General features: G+C 43.1%; 1 protein-coding gene across 1 annotated transcript in view; it reads left to right on the plus strand.

Annotated features, from left to right (window-relative positions):
• Positions 1-19,748, plus strand: part of CALR (calreticulin) — a 144,373-nt gene that overhangs the window by 59,310 nt on the left and 65,315 nt on the right. The window contains exon 7 of the mRNA XM_044084658.1: positions 1,712-1,855. Coding sequence (XP_043940593.1) covers positions 1,712-1,855 — 144 coding nt within the window. The remainder of the gene's footprint in view (positions 1-1,711; positions 1,856-19,748) is intronic.

A 19,748-nucleotide genomic window follows, 5' to 3' on the forward strand; every position in this document is an offset into this window, starting at 1 on the left:
TTTAAGTAGATGGCCTACCTGCTAACAAAGATGTTTGACTGCTAATTTTTTTTTTTTGGGGGGGGGGTCACAACTGCGTAACCTTTTCTTCTTCATGCTTTGTGCCAGTCCCTCCAAGCATTTTTCTTCCCTTTTTACTAAAAAGACACTTGGCTTTTCCCAGTTAGGGGCCACTACAGCAGAACTTCGGTCCGTTCATGATTGGCATTGGATTTTTACGGTGCCAAGTTGCCAGCCCAACTTCCAAAGAAGGCATGCCCATTCACACTCACACCTACCTGCATGTCTTTAACGTCACTCTACTGCAAGGAGGACATGCAGGCTCCACACACGAGGCGCTCCAGCCAAGAATCGAACGGGAGAACCTCTTGCTGTGAGGCAACAACGCTAACCGCTGCACCACCGTGGCCTTTTTTTTTTTTTTTCCTTCTTCCCTTGTACTAAAAAGCAGAAATCTTTCCAGTGTATATTCTCAGGTTCCTGGGGAACTGATACCCTCTATACCTTGACTTCACTCACAATAATGCGTGTAGTTTTTGAAGGTGAAAAGGCATAGGAGTGTGATTGCAATGTCATCTTTTTGCCAAGACTGCATTGATTTTCACCCTCCTACAGTGTTTATCAAACTTGCCATAATCTGGTGAGAATAGAGGCAGTCAACACGTTTCACTGTAACTTCTCCCTTTGTCATCTAAACAGTACAGCACCATGTTAAATTACAAAGTTCCATGCGCTTCCAGCTGAGACTGGTTTTATTGCAGGTACATTCTGCAGCAGTTGGGCTCGTGGGTGCTTACTCCTCAGTATGCGTGATGTAGCAATGGTTGGGTATGTGAGTGTGCATGTCTAGGAGGATATATTTAGCCAAACCTGTTAGCTTCAGCAGGAAATCAAAGAGTTATAGTTAAGAAAACCCTAATGGCTACATGGATGATGGCATAACATGACTGGCTGTTACCCTGTCGGGAATTGAATGGAGTAGCCAGGTCACAAGAGGGCTGGTGGTTGGCAGGCAGTGGGGAAAAGGATTAAGAATATGATACTTGGGGGCAGTAGCAGTTTAGACTGCTGAAAATCCAGATACCACTGTCTAATTTCCAGCATTAAGGTGAGTACCTTTTGCAACTTTTCTCTGTGGCTGTTTGTGGTGGTTAGATTGATATAGCTTTATGTTAAGACCAGTAGGTAAAACCAACATTGTTCTTTTCTAAAAGAAAATATTCATGTACAAATTTAATCCTATTACTTGTATTTCTTGGTTTACCCGCGGTGGTGCTGCGGTAGCGTTGTCGCCTCACAGTTAGATGCTGTCCAGTTCGATTCTCAGCTAGAGCATCTTCTGCGTGGAGACGTGCGTGAATGGGCGTACCTTCGTTGAAGGTTGTGCATCAGGGCTGGTAACTCGGCATGTAAAAATCAACTACCAATCATTAGCGGACCGGAGTTCCGCTGTGGCGACCCCTAACCGGGAAAAGCAGAAAGACACAACAACTTGTATTTCTTGGTTTGGGTATCACATTTTTTGACCTTCTCCCACCCTTCTCAGCTGCATGGTATTTTATAGAGCTAATGCAGGCAACTGGAGCTTGTTGTATTGATGGTTAGTTAATGAAGGAGGCATACCATTTAATAGTTATAATTTTACCGTTGTTTTTGAAGTGATATACTGTTCCAAACATGACTACTAATTCTGTTTTCCTTTTCATTTCAGGGTGAATGGAAACCCAAACAAATTGACAATCCTAACTACAAAGGGAAATGGATCCATCCTAAAATTGATAACCCTGAATACACTGCAGATCCTAACCTGTACAGCTATGATAGCTTTGCTTTTATTGGTTTGGACCTCTGGCAGGTAGGTGTTGCAGATGTCTGTCCCCCCACAACCCAAGTAACTGATGGTTGGTTGTTGTGCATAATTCTTTAACGAGGGCAAAGATTTGGTCATCACATATGTAAAAGCTGTCACATTTGTAATTTATTCTGTGGCAAAGCAGTCTTTTTCTGGAAATATTTGAAAACATTTAAATGCAGATCCTCTTGAAACTGCCGTCATTTCAACACAGCCCACATGGCAATAACCATAGCACCTCCAAAAGCATCATTTCCAAGGAAGACAGAAGCAGCCATTCTTCCATCTAATTCTATGTCTCCCCGGTCCTTTACTTGCTGCGTCTTGGAGTACACCTGTAGCAGATTGCCCTGGCCTCTACACTTTTCCCTTTAACATAAGCTTTAGTTTAACCACCTGGGTGTATGATTGACAGTACACTTTGAAACATAATGATAAAGAATTTCTTTACTTCGGTTATATTAACAGTGTTACAATTTCTGCATTCTAATGTCTGTTAGTTGATACCTGTGGGTTTATGTTCTGTAGTGGACTCATTAAATTAAGATAAAAATGAGACTGGGGAATTTGAGACTGATGCAAGTCTTTTTTCAGGATATAACCTTTAATGAAAATAAAACAAAGGCTATAGCTGTATGTACATACTCATGACTTGGTTGACCAATACCCACATTTATGGATACATGATGAAGTATTTAAGAGTATGGATTAAAAAGGCTTCTGTTCTGGCAGCTAAGGATATGCGTGAACAGACTAAACTAAAGATAATGTAAAAAAACAAGAAACTGAAATTTCTGTTTATGGATACAGATAGTAAAATACAAGCAGTGAAAATGTTTTAGTGCCTTTAGTTGTATACCAGTGTATTGGGAGCAAATAACTACAGGATCTAGTTTTGTGATCATATCCTCAGCCAACCTTGGTCAGATCCAGATGCGTTTCTCTCCCAGGTTCTGACCCTGAATCTTCTCCTGGTAAAAGAAAAAGGGATACCTCCCAGGAGCATTCAGATTCCTTTGACTCAGGGATGATAAACCTTCATCAAAGGTGGATTCATAATTTATTTATTGCTTTCTATGGAGATTAAGATTCTTATGAGAACCTTGCCTCAGCCTCTCCCCCTGAGGGCATTTCTTTTGGCGAGGCCCTACAAACCCTAAGAACACTTTAATGGGAAGCAGAGGACTGTCCACTATCCAAGAAGAGGGTTAGGGAATTTGTAAAACTCCCTAGGCAGTAAACCTATTGCCATTCCTTCAGTGTTAAAGGTGATGGAGGATGTTTTGCTAGAGTATTCCTTGCAGTTAGATTCCCTTACTCTGCTCCTTTGAAATCTGACAGATTTTACAGGGTTCTGGATTCCCACAGATATTTTTCAAGAACCCTGAAGCATATCCTGAAGTGGTGACTCAAGGCCCTAATGGAGCTAAAGGTACTACTTCCAAAAATCCTCTGCCAGCTGACAAAGCAGAGCCTTGGACGAGTTTGGAAAGAAGTAAGTCTACACCTCTGCTACCCTCATCATGAGGGCTTTGAATTGCCAGTTTCTTATGGTGAAGTGTCAAAAAAAAAGTTTTAGATCAGATTAAGCAAAAGCTGGTAGAGATTGAAAATAAAGCCTTCTTCAAGGATCTGCTGGACTTGCACAATTCATAGGTTCATAGGAGGTTACTAGGCTAACAGCCCTGGAGCCCTTACAATCCTAGCCAAGTTATACCTGAGTTATCCTTACAGGCTTAGCCATGTTGTACCCGAGTTACCCTAATTGAGCATGGTTAAATAAATGGGTATCATTCACACAGTGAGTTTATGATCCGCACGGACTACCCCTGTACATGAGGATGTGGGTGCCACGCCCTGGGGTGAATTTGCAGTCATCCATCCAATTGTGCAGGTTATGAGGAGCTCTGCTTTATCTAAATTGGGAGTCTAATCCATAGGAGTGTCAGTCTCTCCAGCATGTTTTGTTAATGTCACAGGATCCTGGGAGCAAGTGTATTTTGTCCCATTTGAATTGCGGATGTACAGCATTTCCAGCAAGGCAGAGTCGGAGACTGCCCTAAGCACAAGTCGTCTCTCGGCAGCCTGTAAGATACAGAGTACAGTGACGGAGCTTACATAAGTCAAGGTTTGGAGCCTTGAATTTTCCTGGTGAGAAATCTCTGCGGTCTCTCCAGCTGCTGCAGGTGTCTGGTGAGGTACATGCAAAAAGGGGGCATTGTACTGTATTAGTAGTCTGAGGGTCTAGTACAGCAGAGATGTAACATCCTTGGGCCTAGATGTGATACCTTTGCTGATGAGATGGACAATATAGAAGGCTTTCCTTACCACTGTGGAAAAATGGTGATTGAAGTTTTAGATTGCTATCAGCCTGTTTCCAAGTCTCGCACCACTGGGCTTCAGCTTACGGGGGTGCTGTCAATACTTTACTTAGCAGGGAATTCCTCTTTGCCAAAGGTGATGGATAATGAATTTTTTTGCTTTTAGTTTTATTCTGTGGCTTTGGCACCAATCGTTTCTGTGTCGGCCCCTTCTGCAGTATGTTAACATCGTCTGTGGAACTTGATGATTGCGCCCAGTTTGCAATAATCAGTGAACTTGGTAAGCTACACGCTGTCTGTTTTAGCCTGGACACTGAGAAATAAGATTCTAAACAGAAGACGGCCCAGCACACCAGCAGAGATCCTTGTGGTATTCTACTGGTGACAGTCTGCTGGTAGATGTGGAGTCCCCGACTTTGACAGTGTGTGTTCTGTCAATGAGACAATTGGCTACTCGTCTAATGACATAGGGGTTAATGTGCAGCTGGGAGAGTTTCTTGATGATACTAGAGTGAGGAATTGTCAAATGCTTTGGTTAGGTTAAGATAGGCTGTATGCACTATCTTACCCTCATCCAGGGCTCTGATAGCATTCTCAAAAAAGTCTTACCAGGTTTAGCAATAACAAGCATGATCTAACCGTAATGAAGCCAAACTGGGTTGGGTCAAGTGTTTGAAGGTTGCCTGTGTCCTTGTTGATTTAGTCCATGATGATTCTTTCCATGGCCATGCAAATGAGGCTTGTTAGACTTGATTCTATAGTTCCCAGGGTCAGTTGATGGGCTCCCTTTGTGCAAGGGGATTACTGTTGCTGTTCTCCCCTCTGCTGGAACAAAGCCAGCTCTCATGCTGTTGTTACAGAGCGCCAAGTGGTTCTACTAGGTGTGTTTTGGATTGCTAAGTACACGGCCTGGGATGTTCTCTTTTCCCATTGAGACTGTGTTTTTGGTCTTGGTGAAAGCAGATACTACCTACTGTCTAGAGGTAGTAGGCAGAGGACTAATATCAGGAATCCAGGTATGGCCTTTAGAGGACAGGGGGTGAAGTTTATGCCATATCTGTTGGCTAGCAGGTTGGCAATTTCCCAAGGTACAGTAGGAGTGGTACCATCCACTACTAGTTTGGCACATAGCTGGGCATTCCCTTTTAGATTTCTGACTTGGCTAAAGGATGCCTTCTGGTTATCCTTATCTAGGGATGCCATTTTAGCTTCTAATTTGCTTTGAAGGGCTTTACAGCATACCTGATTCACTTATTCAAGCTATGGAGGGAATTCTTCCTCTGCCAAGTCTGTTCCTCTCATTCCTAGACATCAGTTTCTTCCTCGTTTTAATTTCTCCAAGTCTTTTGAATTTCTAATACCATGATGGGAATGGACCCTATTCCCAAGTCAAAGTATGATTAAAGTTCATGAAATTAGTATTGTTTGTCTTTGATGTTATCCAGAAGTGCTCTTTGCAGCACCTGCAGTGTGCCCAGAACTGACTCCTGCAATTCGTATGAAGTTACATGTATCGGTAACATATCTAACTGGTTGTAAATTCTTTTTTATAAGACCCATTGCTCCTACTACTGCCGGAACTGTTGGCGTATCCTTCTTCCATATTGCCCTAGTTTCTGCCTGCAAATCCTGGTATTTTATCTCTGTCTCTCTGCCCTAGTTTCTGCCTGCATATCCTGGTATTTTATCTCTCTCTCTCTCTCTCTCTCTCTGTCTCTCTCTGTCTCTCCACTTAAGACACTGTAGTCACTGGGTATAGCAATTTCAATGATCAGTTACTTTTGTCTTTTCATGGACTACTGTATCTGTTTTTCTTGCATCTGTTTTTTGAACTGTTGGTATTCAGTGATCCCCTGTGATATAAACTTCATCATTATCTGTAATGCTGTATGGGTCATGTTTTCAGTGTTTTTCAGCCACTTCAGTACCATAGTGTTTCCACAATCCTCCGTGCAACAGTCTTGCCACATTATTATGCCTTTCACTATACAGTCCTCCTGCCATTAGTATATCACAACAACCAACAAGATGTGCGACTGTTTCCAATTCTCTTTTACGAAACTTACATTTGTCTCTCCTACATGTTCAGTTGGACTTTGTAAACCCTGTACATAGTATACTGTCTTGGGTCGCCAATATTAATTTTCCCTCTTTTGGTTTAAATTCACCTGTTAAATGGTCTTGCATTTGATACTGATCAACATGAGGTTGCTCCAAGAGCTCTGTGCTTGCAACTGTATTAATGCATGTTCCAGATTTTTTGCCCTCTCATCTGATCCTTCACCTTGTATTCTTTTGTTTTTTATTTTTTTGTCACATTCAGTTGTTGCCTGATTTTTATCTACTTCTGGTTCGATTTCCTTTCCAGCTTGACTCCAATATGCCTCTGCTAAACTAAGTAGGGAAGTCATCTTAGACTTATTCTCCTCCATGTTTCAAAACTTTCACTGTTTGGGTCCTGAGGTCAGAAGATCTGTATGCAGTCCCACGATTGCAGCTCTGTACATGTAATCAGTTTTGAGGAGGCCCATACCTCCTTCAGAACATGGAATTCATAGTCTTAGTATGCACAAATTTTTTTATAAATCATTTGATTTGCATCAAGCATCCTTCTCGTGTTCCTGCCCAATCTGTCCAACACCTTTTGAGGCCAGTCAGTCGCTGCAAAACTGTGTTAGGACAGGAAGAACAAATTGGTTTATAGGTTAGACTTTGTTTCTAGATGTCAGCGCTGTTTTTAGTATTAATTTGTCTACTAAAATATTCCTTGAAGTATTACTAGAATTTGTTCATGTTTTATTGTTGATTCTTCAATTCCCAAATATTTATGCACTACCTCTTGCTCAAGTTCTTGTCCCAAACTGATGTTTTCTTGGTGCTGCAGCTTTCCTGCTTTAAAGGTTGCTTTTGCACATTTATCAAGACCAAATGACATTCTTGTGTCATCTGAAAAAGTTTTGACCACTTGCATTTGTGCTTTCAGTTCCTCATCTAATGAACTATACAGTTTTAAATCCTCTACAAAAAGAAGTTGAGAAGGTTTTAGACATTGTTTTCTGGGAGTTAAATTATAGCCATAACATAATGTGTTAAGTAGTCACCGTATTTTCTTAAGGACAAGACAAATGAGCACCAGTGAAGGAAAGTCACCCTGGAATATCCCCTTTTGAATTTTTATCCCTGGAATAATAATTTGTCCTTTATCTTGGCTTAACTGCAAAGTGGTTTGCTAATGTAATCAAGCAGTTTAGGGTGTTTCTTGTACGTTTTAAGCACTCTTTTATCCATGAATGTGGGATACTGTCAGATGCTTTTTTCTAGTCTGTCCATACTATACTTAGATTCTTCCCTGTTTTACAGTTCTCCATTATGTCTTTAACAACAGATGATCATTTGTTCCATATGACTTGCCCTTTTCTATTGCCATGATTGAATTTTCTTCTAAATGATATAAAGTCTGTCGCATCAGTTACAGTATATAGTTTGTATTTTGTCGGAAGGCAGGGTATTGGCCTATAGTTTTTAGGATAGCTTGCAGGTTCATTCTTAAGTAAGAGCATTGTTTTCCCTGTTAACCAAGCTGGTGTCTGTTCAGGGTGTGCATACTAGTAGTTTTTATTCTTGGCTAAATCTTCATGCAAAGATGTTAATACTTTTAGCCAAAAGTTAAGTACTGCATCTAGGCCTAGGGTTTTCCAATTAGGAGCTTTTCTTAACTTTTTTTTCAAAAACTCTGGCTGTTGCATCATTACATTTCATATCATGTACATTTAAACTTCTTATTCTTTACTTCTATCCATTTGGCATCTTTATGTTCCACAGGATCTTCATAGATATTTCTCCAAAATGTATACATTTCTTCTTTTTTTTTTTTTTGCTGGTGTTTCAGTTCCTGTTTCAATTCCTTTTGCCTTGTTTCCTAGTTCTCTATAAAACTATTTTGAGTCATCAGTAAATTGCTTATTTTATGGGGGGCCACGGTTAGCATTGCTGCCTCACAGCAAGAAGTTCTCCGGTTTGATCCTCGGCTGGGGTGCCTTCTGTGCGGAGTCTGCATGTCCTTCCTGTTGTCGTGTGGGTTTCCACCGGGTGCTTCGGTTTCCTCCCACATCCCAAAGACCTGCTGTAGGTGGACTGGACACACTAAATTGGCCCTGTGTGTGTGTGTGTGTGTGTGTGTGTGTGTGTGTGTGTGTGTGTTCGTATTCTGTGGAAGGTTGGGTGCCGGGCTGGCAATTCGACATCGTAAAACTCCACTGCCAATCATGAGCGGACAGTGATCCGCTGTGGCGACCCCTAACCGGGAAAAGCCAAAAGAAGAAGGATATGTTGCTTATTTTGTACTTTTCCTTTATATTTATCTACAAATTTTGTTTGCCTGTGCATTGTTTATTTGCAGTAGTGCACAATAGAAACTGATCTGTTAATAATGCTACATGTTGCTTTTATCACATCTATTGTTCTGAGTATTTTTGTTGATCTGTTCCATCTTCTGTACCCTTCTAACAATGACACTTGTTTTAATTGCTATATAGTTTTCTCTATTCGATACTTCCATGATGGCATTTGATTCTCCCCTTCCTTTCCCTTTCTGCCCTGTGTTCTTGTGGTAAGACTTTATCTGTTATTAATTTAGCTGGACAGTAATATATCCCGTTTACTTCTGCTGTATCGCATGAATCTCCATGGACAATCCTAACTACTGTGTTCATTTTTTTATCAAACTTCTGACTTTTTGGGTTTTATTGACATTCGGTAGTCTATTTCTGTCATTGGTCTTAATATGTCTGCCCATCTGTATTAAATCAAGCCACTCTTCTCTTAGATCATTTTCTTTTAAACTGAGGGCACATTCTTTGTTCTCCATTTCCTGTGGGAATTATATAGAAAGTTCCAGAGCATCTTCCTCCCTTGCTGCATTCTCTTCTGTTTCATCCTGCGTCATTCACTGCTCTTTCATGCGGGAATTCACTGGCCTATGACTCCACAAAATTGACTGCGTCAGTGTTGCCACAGTTTCCTGTTCCTTCCCTTGCTGTCCAACTCAAGTTAAATGTTTGTACTGGTTTGCTGTGGAAGGCTCCAAAGTATCTTTATATGGCAACTGATCAGATGTTTCCCACTCCACTGGTTTCTCCTCAATTTGGGTGTCCATTGCTCTATCCTGCTGCTATGTTATCTGAGTTTTCTACACTAAATCCTTCACTTTGCGGTAATCCATAACCTCCATTTCTGTTTCTTTAACTTCTCCATTACCAGATGTTCATCATGCATACAGCTGCAGTCATTACAGATGGGTTATCCTGCCATCAGGCGGGTCCTCGGTCGGCCGAATTCCAAAGTCTAGGTCCGGCGTCGGTTATCGTCGCTTCTTCCCTGACGTCAGTGCGGCAGGGGTATAAAAAGGCAGCCAACGCCATTTTCTCCAGTCTTTCTTGCCGCGCGGTGCCCGAAGCAGTTCGCAAGTGCCGGTCGGCCAGCTCCTGAGATTTACGAAAGTATTTCAGCCGAAGTCTTCTTTAAAGCTAAGTACCCCGTTGGGGAAACTTTTCTTGCCTCAGACCGATGTCAGACAAAGTTAATAATTGCATTTCTTGTGGGAAGCAAATACCGCATAAGGATTTCCACTCTTTCTGTATACCTTGCTTAGGGCCAGACCACGACGTCTTGGCCTGCCGTTTTTTGTGCTAGGTTCAACAAGCGCACTATTAAGCGCCGGGCGGAGTTCGCCCTTCATTATTTTGGCAAAAAATGTAATTATATCATGTCGTCGGATACTCAGACACCAGTTTTAAGCAAAAGACGCAAAGACAAGGACCGACATCCAAGGCCTGCACTGAGTATGGAGACCACGCTTAGGTCGACTACCGGTTTTCCAGTTCTCAGCGAGGTGCCTATGCAGCCCCTGACTGCCGATGAACTATTTTACCGGTGACTTCAGTACCCGAGGTCGCAGGCTCCTCGGTCTCCATTCCCACTGCAGATACCGACGCCACTCTTGGCGGGGAAACTGATAATTTAGTGAGGCCTGCCATTTCTGAAGGCGTCTTCAGGCCTTCCACCTTCTCTATTAAATCCTTCACTAAATCTAAGGCTGCCATGAAAACTAAAAAACAGGGTCCTCAGACCTCCTCTCAAGGCCCCATGCCTAAAAAGCAGATGCTTAAAATGGCTGAGGATCTGATAACTCTCATCAGGGGTTCTCAACCCCCCTCTGACAAAAGACCCAGATTGGAGGAAGACTACCCTTCCTCAGACCAGGCTTCTATTACCTCAGACCATTCTGAGGACCAGGATTATGCCTATTCCCCTTTTGAAGACTCTGATGCTGAGGAGTCTATCCCCTCTGTCCCCCCCCCCCCCGAGGACTACTCTTTTTTGGGGAAACCCTGCATACATTGAGGGAGCACTTCCACTGGGAAGGCCAAGATTACTCCGATTCCAAGAAAAGGCTCAGGGAATTTCTACTGCTCCCCCAGCATAGGCCCCTGGCTATCCCTCCTGTTTTAGATATTTTGGATGATGTGTATGCAGAAGCCAGTCTTAATCCAGATTCTTTACCTCCAGCCCCTGTTAAACCAGACTGGTATTACCGGGTTCCTGGTTCTCACCAGTTCCTTTATAAAAGCCATACTGCTGACCCAGAAACTATTTCACAGGGTCCCAAGGGAATAAAGGCCTCTACTGCTAAAAACCCTTTACCTTCAGAGAGAGATTCCAGAGCATTAGAAAGGTGGGGGGAAAAGGTGTATACATCTGCCACTTTGACCATGAGGGCATTAAACTGTCAATTTCATATGTTAAAGTACCAACAGTTTTTGTTATCTCAGCTGAAAAGCAAAATGACACAAACAGAACAACCAGAATTGAAAGAGTTGCAGGATTTGTTGCATGGAGCAGAGCAAGTGGGTAAACATACCTTGCAGTGTGGTTTTGATGCTTTAGAGGCCTCATGTAGAGCTGCTGTCACAGGGTCTGTTATACGTAGACATGCTTGGCTCAAAGAGCAAACCTTACCATATCATGTCAAAGCAAAGTTATTAGATGCACCACTTCAAAAAGATGTATTGTTTGGTGTTAAAGCTGAGGAGGTACTAAAGAAAATGGAGGAAAAAGCAAAATCTATGCAAACAGTGAAAGATTTCTTGCAGGTGCAACCTCCATGCTTCAGCAGAAACTGGCCTTCAAAAAATTGGTCCTTTCCAGCCACGGACAGACCTCAAAGGGCAGATACAGGCCAAGGGGTAGAGGACAACCACAAGGATCTTACAGAGCTAGACAGTGGCAAGCACCAACCCCAAGAGGTGGAGAAGACAGATCACAGTCATTTAGAAAACAGACACAATGACTTCCCCCTATGCCTGCCAAACAAAGCTTTAATGGCAGCACCTTTGGGCGGAAAACTGGCATTATTTTCAAAAAACTGGCACATTGTTACAAAAGACAAATGGATTCTGGACATTATAGACAGAGGCTACAGGTTCCACTTTCACACCTTTCCAAAAATGAGAGGCTTGCCAAACCTGCCACAAAATCAAAGGGCAGAGGCACAAAGACAAATTTCCGCTCTCATGGATATGAAAGCCATTCAAGAGGTACCTGCAAAAGAACAAGGTCAAGGATTTTATTCCAGACTTTTCCTGGTACCAAGGAAGGACAAAGATTGAAGACCCATCTTAGACCTATCCATCCTAAACACATATCTACAGGTGCCAAAATTCAAGATGCTCACATTACAGCAGCTTCTTCCCATGCTGGGCAAGGAGTCTTGGCTGGTAACATTGGACCTCAAGGAGGCATACCTGCATGTCCCTATCAGACAAGATTGCAGAAGATACCTCAGATTTCTTGCAGGTTCAACCCATTACCAATTCTCTGCATTGCCCTTTGGCTTATCTACTGCGCCCAGTGTTTACGAAATGCCTGGCATCAGTAATTGCCTTCTGCAGACAACAAGGAATACAAATCTACCCATATCTGGACGACTGCCTGATCCAAGCGGACAGCAAGGACGTTCTATTGCAGCATCTGGCGTTTTGTAATAAAACTGTTAAACTACCTGGGATACACAGTGAACAAAAAGAAATCAAAACTAATACCTTCTCAACAGATAATTTTCCTGGGTGCCAGCTTAAATACAACCACCCAGATGGCCTACCTCACGCCAGACAAACAAGGGCAACTGTCTCAATACTTCAACAAAATGGCAACTGTCACCAGACTAACTGCAAGGAAAATCCTGCAGGCTCTGGGATTCATGGCATCTTGCATCTTACGAATACCATGTGCAAAGCTGCATATGAGGAAACTACAATGGTACCTAAAAAACTTATGGTCTCAACACAGCCACAGCTTGGAAACAATTATACCACTCATTTCAACACAGCCACAGCTTGGAAACAATTATACCACTCATTCTATGCCTTCAAAAGGAATTTTTGTGGTGGGCTCAAGCATGCCAAAGAAATACAGGTCTCCCTTTCTGTGTACCTCAAGCAACTCAAATCATCACAACGGACGCCTCAGACTATGCCTGGGGAGCACACATGGCAGATCAGTGCATTCAGGGAAAATGCTCCCAAAAAGAGAAGCACCTACACATCAACCAAAAGGAGATGCTAGCCATGCAAAATGCTCTTATGACCTTCAAAGACCTACTGCATCCAGGCCAGCTATTGATAAGGACAGACAACACCACAGTCATGTGGTACATAAACAAACAGGGGGGAACTCATTCATACCCCCTGTGCAGGCAAGCCATGACCCTATGGAACACAGCACTGGAATTACAAATTCAACTACAAGTACAATTCCTGCCAGGGAAGGAAAACACACTGGCAGACACTTGAGCAGAAATATGACCCACACGAATGGAAGTTGCATCCTCAAGTCTTCTCAAAGATAACTCAGGCATGGGGACAGCCAGACATAGATCTATTTGCTACCCACATAAATTACCAGTTGGAAAAATTTTTGTTCAAGGACCTATCATCCACAGGCCTGGAAAGTGGACGCACTCTCTTTCAATTGGACAACATTGACAGTCTATGCCTTCCCGCCTCTTCCTCTACTGACCAAAGTTCTATTAAAAGCCAGAGCAGAGAGGCCACAAATGATTCTCATTGCTCCAGATTGGCCACGACAACACTGGTATCCTCTCCTAAAGAGCCTGACACACTCCCCACCATGGATCCTACCTTTAGTCCCTCTTCTGTTGTCCCAGCACAACTACAAAACCCTTCACAGCCAGCTCAAAACCCTAAATCTAGCTGCATGGAGAATACCTTAATTTCCCAACAGACTCTCCTCTCCAAGTAGGTGCAGGATGTCATCTTGGAGGCCAAAAGACCCTCTACTAGAAAAACCTACTATGCCAAATGGAAACGATTTTGTTCCTGGAATCAAGAAAAGGGCCAGAATCCTTGGGTAATAAATATACCTCAAATTTTACAGTACCTAGCTGAGATGTTAAACAGTGGTCTTTCCTTTTCCTCCATCAATATCCACGCTTCAGCCATTTCTGCACAATACAATACAGATCCTCCTTTATTCTCACTTCCTCTATTAAGGCAGTTCCTCAGAGGGACAAAAAATATAAAACCCCCACGGAAACCACCAGTCCCAGCTTGGGACCTCAACTTCGTATTGGAAAAACTGACCCTGCCTCCCTTTGAGCCGGCTTCTTCAACAGAGCTACAATACTTGTCATGGAAAACAGCCTTCCTTCTGTCTATTACCTCGGCACGCAGGGTTTCGGAACTACAGGCCCTCATGGCTGTGCAACCATTCATCATTTTCCATCAGGACAGAGTTTCCTTACGAACCAACCCTACCTTCATGCCAAAGGTAGTATCCAGTGTAGCTTTGAATCAGACTATTCATTTACCTACCTTTTATCCAAATCCACAGAACAAAGGGGAGAGACTACTACATTCCTTGGACATTCACAGACAACTTCGTTATTACTTGGACAGAACAAAGCCATTCAGGAAATCTGAGCAGCTTTTTGTGTCCTATGCTACAGGTGCTCAAGGAAAGGCTATTTCCAAACAGACAATTTCAAAATGGATAGCCCACTGGATACGCTTTTGTTATTCATTTCATGGAAAATCTGTGCCTGTATACATCAGATCCCACTCCACCAGGGCTACAGCTACCTCTGCAGCTTTCCTCAGGGGGGTCCCTACCAAGGACATTTTGGAAGCAGCTACTTGGAGTTCAGTGCACACTTTCTCCAAGCACTACCACCTTCCACTATACTCAAAATCTAGAGCAGGCTTTGCCACAGCAGTCCTGCAGGGCATCCTCGCCCCTCCTAGTTCCACTTGGTGCCTACCACCCTTACTTAGCTTTGGGATTCTACCCATCTGTAATGACTGCAGCTGTATGCACGATGAACATAGTACAGTTTTGTACCTACCATAAATGTAGATGTTAGAGTGCTCATACAGCTGCAGTCCAGGTTACCCTCCCTCCATCCCCTCTTAGGACAGGCCTTATGACAAACACCTTTATCATACAACCTATTTGGGGTATTCTTTTATGGTGTATTTGCTTGCAACTACTGTTTTTGATTTATCTACATTGCATGTTTGCATAATATTATGTTTTGCCTTCCTTCTGGGGGCACCTGACATCTGGGGCAAGAAAAACTGAAGAAAATGGCGTCGGCTGCCTCTTTTATACCCCTGCCGCACTGACGTCAGGGAAGAAGCGACGACAACCGACGCCGGACCTAGACTTTGGAATTCGGCCGACCGAGGACCCGCCTGACGGCAGGATAACCCATCTGTAATAACTGCAGCTGTATGAGCACTCGAACATCTACATTTATGGTAGGTACAAAACTGTACTTTCTCTCTTCTACTGTTTCTGTTTCTTACTTTTTTGTATTGTAAAATTTTCCACGTCCAGATGCCTTTGCCTCTATTTCTCCAATATGTTTAGTGATGTTCCTTTTGTTTTGATTAGTTTTGCTTTTGCCTTTGCATAAATATTGCACCATGTAAGATCTCTCTATTTCCCATGTCCATATTTTTTTTATACCTTTCAAAAGTCTGTAAGGTTTGTTCTTTATATTTTCACACTTCCTCAGTTGCTCCTTTTCCAAATGGCCCAAGGTTTCTTGGTCTATATAGTGTTTTTCGGTTCTGTTGTATTAATGAACACAAATTTGCAATTGAAGCTTCTGACAGTTTTTCTTGTGGAAGTATTTTTCTTCCCTTGCTTTTTCGTGTAACTTCTGTCTGTAAATTCTGGACTTCTTGCATAATAGTAAAAATACATAATTTCTTATCAGTTTTTCTGATTTTTTTGTGGGCTGTTGCTTCCTTCTACAACGGGGGGGGGGGGGTATCCTCCCCTGGGCCTGGCCTAGCCCCATTGTAGGAATGTTTCTGTGTCTTGAGGATTCTACACTTTTTTGTTTCATTCCTGGCACCAGTGCACCTACCAGGACTGGGCATTTTTTTATCCTCTGTCTTGTGCACCCAGCCATCTTCTTTTTTTTTTTTTAACCTACTAATGCCCATGATATATGCTATATAAAATGCATTCTATATATGAGTGTCTTTTTGGTTAGATTTTGTGAAAAACAGGGTCCACCTCGTGAAGGTACTCGCCACGACTTGAGGATTAATTTAATTCCAACAACTACTTTCCTTTACATGTTGATTTATCATCTCTCCTGGTTATACTTGAGGTCCACCAGGGTGGCTTGTTTTTTGGAAGGAGCTGGTTTTAATCTGGTTTGAGACAGCTGAGTCTATACAGTTTAGGTGTTTATACAGAGCATTTGTGTACACCTCTGCTTAGAAGCAATTGCTGACTGTGTTTGCCGGGGGTTTGAAACTTTTATACCATTGCTTTGGAAAAGGTTTTTTTTAGTTGTGTTGCTCTTGTGGGGATGTCAGGTCCAGTGGTAACTTTGAACAAGACTGATTTGTGGTCCGACCTTACCAGGTTGGGCACCACACAGGGGTGCAGTGACCCCCCCCCCCATGTTGGTGAGAAGTCAAGGACATTTGAGCCCCTTGTGGGAGAGCAGACTACCTGTTTAGGGGCATTTTGTATTGACAAAGTTCAGGAAACTCTGGGCAATCGTGTTTGCACTCGTGTATGTCGCCCAGTTGCTGGATGGGTAGTTGAAGTCTCCCATGACCAGGGTGTCTGGCAGTATGGTGAGAGATTCCAGTAAATACAGGTGGGCAGTATGTTTCTTTTGGTTCATAGTGGGGGACCTATAGCTAACAATGATGTGATAGGGTATTTTGTTAATAGTTAGTTGGACCTGGAGTAGATCAAGAGAGTCATACTGTTCAACAAGTCTGGAGGTGTACTTAGTTTTAATGAAGATGGATATACCTCCAAGTTCGGCTCTTCACTCTCGTTTTGAGGTCTGAATGTGTGGAAGCATTGTAGTCGTGCACGGCCAAGGTGCTCCCAGTGGCCTTGGACCATGTCTCGGTGACGTCACAAATGTCATCTTCCAGGGTGATGAGTACTTCCAGGGAGTGCAGTTTCCTGTTTTAAGATCCTAACATTAAGCAGCATAACCTTGAGTTTGTCGAGTGGATTTTGTTGTCTTGATATTGCCTAAAAAAGGCACTATGGGGAGGTAAGAGCCTTTGCCAGTATCAGAAAGCCTAGAGGAAACCGGTGCAGACCATCTCTGGCAAAGCAGCTTGGTCTGTCGGACCATGTCCTCCAAGGCTGACAAATACTGGATCCCCCTGGGTTGACATCAGAAGCTACTGGATCCCCCTGGGTTGACATCAGAAGCTAGGCCAATAGTTCAAGTCTATCATTTTTGTCTGTATTGTGGCATCAACCTGGGTGAAGGTAGAATGCTGCTTAGGGATGGGGTCATACCAGCCTGGGACACATAATCCGAGTTCAGTCATGTCTCTCTTCATATAATCCAGAGAGATACGTCTCGTCATTCCCCTCCAACATGGACTATGACAGAGTCTAATGGTACTTGAGTGCATGTGTGATTTGATGGCTCTTGGCATCTGACAGGCAGCTGACCTTGACCACCTTCTCCTTGTCCAGCCTGGTGAGGGGGACATCTGTATATGTCACTAAGTCGCCAATGACGAAGACATTTGGGTTTGAGGTGTTTTGCCTTGGGGGCTTATTTGCCTAGACACTAGTACATGCACCATTATGTACAGTGATTTCTATACTTTTTGTAGTGTGGGCAAGTTGCGCTTGGGTGGCCTTTGATCTTTTGTTAAGCTTCTAGTTAAACCCACATATGCGGATGAACTATGTGTCATGACCTTATTTTATGTGAGAGGTGAAGTGTGTGTGGTGGCAACCTGTTTATGTGAGAGGATTGATTCCAATTTCATAGTGTAATTACATCTCTCACATACGGTATTTGTTTTAAGGAGTAAGTGGTTGTCAGTATACATGAGGCAGTTACCACATTGCATCATAATGCGCATGTCAATCAAGCTGACCATCCATTAGGGCAGGTTTATACATTGGACTAGTTTGTGCTTTAGTATTATCAAGGGGGCTTATTTTATTGAAGGTTAGGGTTGAAAAACTGTGGAAACACTGCACTGCTTAGTGCGCAGCTGAGTTGCCCACAGTGCAACCAGGAACTTTGGGGAGGGTTCCACAGACAGACATCTAGGGAAAAATTGCATTACCGGGTATTTGCGTCTGTACAGGGCAATGCTAACCCCCATTGCACAGTGTGCAGCAAAACGCGAACGCAAGGCTTAAATACAGGTAAAATTCAAAAGTTTTAAATCCAACTACCAATGGGAAAGCCCCACAGAGAGCCTTTCACCAGCAATACCCAACTTGGATGGGACCTGAGCTACACACTTCTGACACAAGGGTGCAGGGAGACCCTCTTAATGCGAGATGGCTGATTTAGTGCTCAAGTGATATTAAACAGTCTAAATTCAGCAAATCTGAATCTAGCCTATGCTGTTTATGGCAATAGTACTGAAGTACAAAATGCAGAATAAAATGCAAACGACAGCAAAAACGAGGCAGCAGTTCAAATAAATACAGTTATAAAAATTGCAGTACAGGCTTAAAATATACTTTTCAGTTGTTTGCAGTGGATGCCATGGATTTCAGAACAGATGCACTCCAGACCTCTGACTAAAGTTGACAAACGCGGAGCAGCTCCAGTAAACTGAGCCTAAATGAACACTGTGGAGAGGCTTGCTCTCAAGTAGCTGAGGACGCCTTGCACTATGATTATGAAACTCTGGAAGCTTCTAGCAGGGCAGAAGGTGTAGGATCCATCATTTGAAGGCATGCCTGGCTGAGGGAACAGTCCCTCCCTGTACCTGTGAAATCCAGTTTCTTGGATCCTCCTTTGGACAAAGATTTCCTTTTTGGCCTCCAGGCTGAAGCCATATGTAAGAAGGTGGAGAATAACTTCAAGTCCATGCAAATGTTGTAAGATTTTCTTTAGGTTTAACCTCCTCGCTTCAGATGCAGTTATCCTACCAAACTCTGGCCCTTTCCAGCCTGCCCGCCAAAACTAGACATAGGAGATCTCGAAGGGAAAGGTGTCAAAGGCAGCTCCAGTGTCCCAGACAGTGGCAAGCTGATTCCAGTAGGATCCCGGGAACAGGGACACAGCAGGAAGCAATCATGACTCTTCCATGACGGCTGTCCTTCTTAAAGAATTGGACTCTCATTAACAGGGATCATTGGTGAAAATCATTCAAAGTGGTTACAAACTCCAATTCAAACAGCCTCTGATTCTCTCAGGTTTCCCAGATATTCCACCAAATCAACAAACCGAGGCCTTAAATCAAATACTGCTTCTGTGCACTGAAGGTTTGCTCAAGGTTTTTACTAGTCCCCAGAAAAGAAGGTACCTGGAGGCCAATTCTAGATCTGTCAAGCCATAGCAGATTCGTGCAGGTGCCAAAACTGAAAATGCTAACCCTTCATTACAGTCTGTGATCTCTCCCAATGCTTACATGGTAACCTTAAATCTAAAGAATGCATACTTCCACATCCCCATAGAAAAATCTCACTGGAAGTTCTTACACTTCAGAGCAGGTGTGAAGTACTGTCAGTTCTTTGCTCTTCCCTTTGGCTTGTCTACTGCACCCAGGGTTTTCACAAAATGCCTAGCCCCAGTGATGGCCTTCAGCAGTTTAAAGGACATTCGAATTTACTCTAACTTTATACGACTGCCTCATTCAGGCAACCGCTCTAGAAAAACCTCAAAGCAAATCTACTTTACACCCAAGAGGTCCTGACTTCACTGGAATTCGCCATCAATACCCCAAAGTCCCAATCCATCCCCACAAACAGGATTCTGTTTCTTGGGGGAGGGGGGCTTTGCTGGACTCCTCAATTCAGAAAGCCTTCCATCTCTGTACTTCCTAAAGCACCTTCTCAGGAACCACCTTGGAACCAGAGAGTTCTTCAGAGTCTTGAATTATGTGGCCTCTTGCATCCACGTCATCCTCCTGGCCAGAATACATATGAAGAAGCTGTAGTGGTACCTCAGAAATGTGTGGCATTCACATTTTCAATTCCTCAACTTCAGAGTAATGCTTCTCCCTTGTCTCAGGAAAGAGCTG

Source organism: Protopterus annectens, chromosome 9.part0 (assembly GCF_019279795.1).
Source record: "Protopterus annectens isolate FY-2018-M chromosome 9.part0, PAN1.0, whole genome shotgun sequence".
Classification (NCBI taxonomy): domain Eukaryota; kingdom Metazoa; phylum Chordata; order Ceratodontiformes; family Protopteridae; genus Protopterus; species Protopterus annectens.